This window comes from Penaeus vannamei, chromosome 2 (genome assembly GCF_042767895.1).
Source record: "Penaeus vannamei isolate JL-2024 chromosome 2, ASM4276789v1, whole genome shotgun sequence".
In the NCBI taxonomy this organism is placed as follows: Eukaryota; Metazoa; Arthropoda; class Malacostraca; order Decapoda; family Penaeidae; genus Penaeus; species Penaeus vannamei.
Window position 1 is genome coordinate 29,915,131 of NC_091550.1, and position 4,170 is coordinate 29,919,300.

Consider the following 4,170-nt stretch of genomic DNA (forward strand, 5'->3'; position numbering starts at 1 on the left):
ACAAGGGACTGGGGGAGATTGGGGGGGGGGGGAAGGGATTGGAAGAAAAGGAAATGGAAGGGGTAAGAAGAAACGACTGTGCTAAATTAATTGTGTAGAGGGCTGAGGCCCAATGTAGGGGGTGATCCCCAGCATTAGGCCCCAGTCTCTATTTCCTAAGCCCCACAATGACAGCAATTGGCATGTGATGGGGGGGTGGGGGTGGGGTGATGGGTACAGCTCAGGCATATGTGGGAGAATGAGCATTCTTCTGCATATTATGACTTTATTTATTTTCAACATCAAAAAAACAACCTACTTCACAGCTCAAAATGAGGCAGCTCATCAGTCATTTAAAAATATACTGTATTCAGAACAAAACTACTGCTTTACAATGCAATAATGCACAGTTATATGAGGAATACTATAACTATATAAATCTTTACAAATCCTATATCCAGTGTAGTCCTGTTTGGGATAAATAATTGAAAAACCAGGTAAAGCTAGCCTTTGCAACTCTGAACTGAACAAATTCTTATGTTTTTTTGAAACACTGCTGTAGACTTTTTCTTCTAGATTGGAATTATCACTCATAGCAGTTTCTATACAGAATGGAATGGTTATTTTTCATCCATAATTGTTTACATGGTCATTTGTCTGAAAGAGCACATGTAATAGAATTAAATAATGTTAAACAGGTTAATATTCATCAACCATTAAAGCAAGTCTTGAAACAGTAGTGCTCAACTATTTTTAATGTTTGCTGAGAGGACTGAAAATCCACAATACAATTCCATCTTCATAATGATTCATTTTCAGTTAACCATATAGGGATATGACAGCAGCAGACACATTTGCAGTGTTCCTTGCAAATTAAGTTTCGTAATGGTATTGTAACATGAAGAGATTTCAGAAGCGAGTGATACAGTTTTTGGTTTTATTTTGCTGGTAAATTCAGATATTATATGGTGTTCACATTACGCATATTTGTTACAGAAAAATGTGTGGATTGATTAAAATATAAAATAAGAACAAAACAAAAAATAAAAACATACAAATATAATTAACCCACTTGCTATTTGCTTAATAACTACTGCATACATTTTATTTCACCCCCCCAAAAAAAAGTAATAAATATACATATATTCACATCTATTCTATAATACTCTGATAACAATAGTTGACTTACAATAGTCTAATCACATCTGTGCACATGACACATTAGAGGCCAATTGATTTGCATGTTCCTCCTGCAATGCTGTCCTGATCCGGTCCAGTTCACTGATCAAGCTACGTACCTCACTCAGTTTTTCTTGAAGGTTGTCAGCAGTGAGCATTCCCCCTTGCTCTGCTATTTCAGGATCTGACAAATTAAAATAAGGCACATAATATAGTACAATAAGGGAAAGGTAAACTCAATGAGATAGCATAATTACATGATAAATAATAAATAAAGAAATCATTTTTCAAAAGCATTCAAAGGTTTTACAGTAATCAGAAATATATATATGAAACTGAACATGAGGGAGAATTTCTAAGAAACAGAAGGTGGATCATCTTTTCACTCAACATTCTTTTCTGACATATCAACAAATGAGCTAACTCACCAAATAAATAAAAAAAATTTCAGGGAGCTAGAAGTATAATCCAGTGGGAATTTAAAGTTATTTATCATCAAATAACATCCAATAAGAGGTGTGGCGCTACCCACTATACAAATTAAGAAAATAAGGATAATGTACAAGAATACAAATACCAATATACTTAATAGTAACTGACCTTTGAAGTTCAGTAACACTGTAAGGTCTGGGAGACTCCCTTGGCTAATTTGCTGGGAGACAGTCACCAGATCCCTTAACTAGTGAAAAGAAAAATAGAATATAAATCCACCATCAGTTAGGTATAATTATATTTTGTGTTCTTAAACATAATTAACACCTTTCATTTTCATTCTAAGAATGTCAGACATGTTATTTACTTTTTTAAATGAAATTACATATTACAAAATTACATTAGAGACATGAAACTAAGGTTAATTCTAGGCATTTTGAGAGATCCATTTACAGTTCACTTCCAAACAAGAGCATGAAAACACCTGCACTTGCATGATAATATGTACAAATGACATTTCCATACCTGGAGCACAGCACTATTCAAATGGGCTATGAGGGAAACGACCATAGAAGATGTCTGATGCTGAGACTTGATTTGGCTTAAGGTGACCTCTAAACGTTCTTCTGTTCTTATTTGTTTTTCTGTTGCCTTAGTTAGGCTGTTTTTAGTCTAAGAGAAAATATAGTATAAGAAGATGGATATAAGAAAAGCTAAGAACCATATCCAAAAGACTTCACAAACTTCACAGATTGCAATATCACCTTCTCCTTGTGCATAAAATTAAATTTAAATATACCTTTTCTTCTCTCTGCTTACAGTCTTCAAGTTCCTTCTCCAACTCCCAAACTTGCTCCTTGAGCTTCTCTCCAAGCTCAACCTCTGCCTGCAAATTTGCATTGTGTTTTTTTTCTTGCATTAGAATTTCCTTCTGTTGAGACTCTAGCTTCTGCTTCCTGTAGTTTAGTAACTGTAAAAAAATTGTCAAATAAAAATTCAGGTGTTATAATTTTACAGACAGTAAAATTGAATTCACTGCCTTGAGGAAGTGAACTGACAACATTATATAATTTTGAAGTTATGAATGAATCGTAAGCTATCAATACTACAAATTTAGAGCAATGTTCCCATGATAATGTATGATTATATTCTAATCCACTGTCTTTAGTAACTTTTCATATAACTAGGTACAAAAACATGAATATATACTGCTAACATATAATTTAACAGAATGAAATGTGTGAATAAATTCTGACACATCAATCATTGATTATCACAAAAAGTATCATTAAACATTTCCATCACTCAAGAACATATGTGAAGAATGGCAGAATGAACATGATACTTAAGAGTTCAAAAAGGATATGAATAACAATTTTGTATTATATGAACTTTCTTTCACTGGTTTTGTTAATAACATACTACAAAACATTCATATTCAATTGTATCATATAATTCTTAGACAATCAGGCAAAGGAAGCTAAAAACACAAAATCATGTAGTTAAGTATCACACAACTGTACAGAAAATGAATGTTATAATGCAAACCTTCTTGGCACTATCCAGCTCTTTTGTCACCTGATCCAGTCGCCACAATAAATCCTCCTTGCTGTGTTGACCCTCCTCATGTGCAGCTGCTTTTTGACTCTCCAGGTCCTAAAGAGACATACAGAGCTATGCCTTAATGAACTTACAGCAGTCATATCACTGAACTGTGTATTGCAATGACACCAATTTCAATAATGAAACTACAATTCTAACCATTCCATGAATAAAGTTATAATATTCAATTCATACATATACATTTCCCAACTGAGCTTCCATTTTAGGCCACATACTAAACTACAGTTGCTGGGAGTGCTTGTACACAATTTTGTAAATAATATCAATAAATCAAAATTAAAGTGGAAAGTGCATGTATCCAGTGCCAATAGGCTAATGAAATAAAGATGTACATGTATATAATCAAGATTAACCAAATGGTTTTCATTATTTGATTATAAATTTTCTAACTTTAAGCTTCCCAATTAGTTCTGGATGATGAATTTTTGACTATGCATATTGGACCAACCAGTTGACTATTTAACTGCATGTGTATAATATTGTAATATGATCCCTGCAAACTTTCTTTATTAATATCATTATTGTTAATGTTATAATAATAATAATAATAATAATAATAATAATAATAATGTTAACCCACTTCTGCTAGGTGGCATCAATATGTGCCGTGAGACACTAAGCCCATATATCAGATGGATGTATCAATGCCACGAGCATTTGAGCCAGCCCTACATTGTGTGTGCTAAATGGTCTTTCACAATTGTATGGCAATGTGTATAGTTACTGATGAGGAGGTATAGCCTATATAGTCTCTCTTTTTCCAAATCATATATGCCTTTGCCCTAACTGTAGACAGCAGGATGGTTCCAGTTATTCATTGGAATGGATAAGTGTGCACAGTGCCCAGCATGTGGGTAAAAGATATTGTCATTGGGCTAGTAATGGTAAAATGGGTAATAATAAGATTTTCCAAAAAAATCTAGCAATGGGGGTGAGATCAGGTAGGCCTAGTAATAT

The 4,170-nt window shown here is 33.5% G+C and overlaps 1 protein-coding gene across 1 annotated transcript in view; it reads right to left on the minus strand.

Annotated features, from left to right (window-relative positions):
* Positions 1–253: 253 nt before the first annotated feature.
* Positions 254–4,170, minus strand: part of LOC113818821 (centrosomal protein of 85 kDa) — a gene marked incomplete in the record, with an annotated part of 15,130 nt that continues 11,213 nt past the window's right edge. Inside the window, 5 exon segments of the mRNA XM_070131822.1 lie at positions 254–1,342; positions 1,759–1,837; positions 2,116–2,262; positions 2,390–2,560; positions 3,139–3,246. Coding sequence (XP_069987923.1) covers positions 1,179–1,342; positions 1,759–1,837; positions 2,116–2,262; positions 2,390–2,560; positions 3,139–3,246 — 669 coding nt within the window.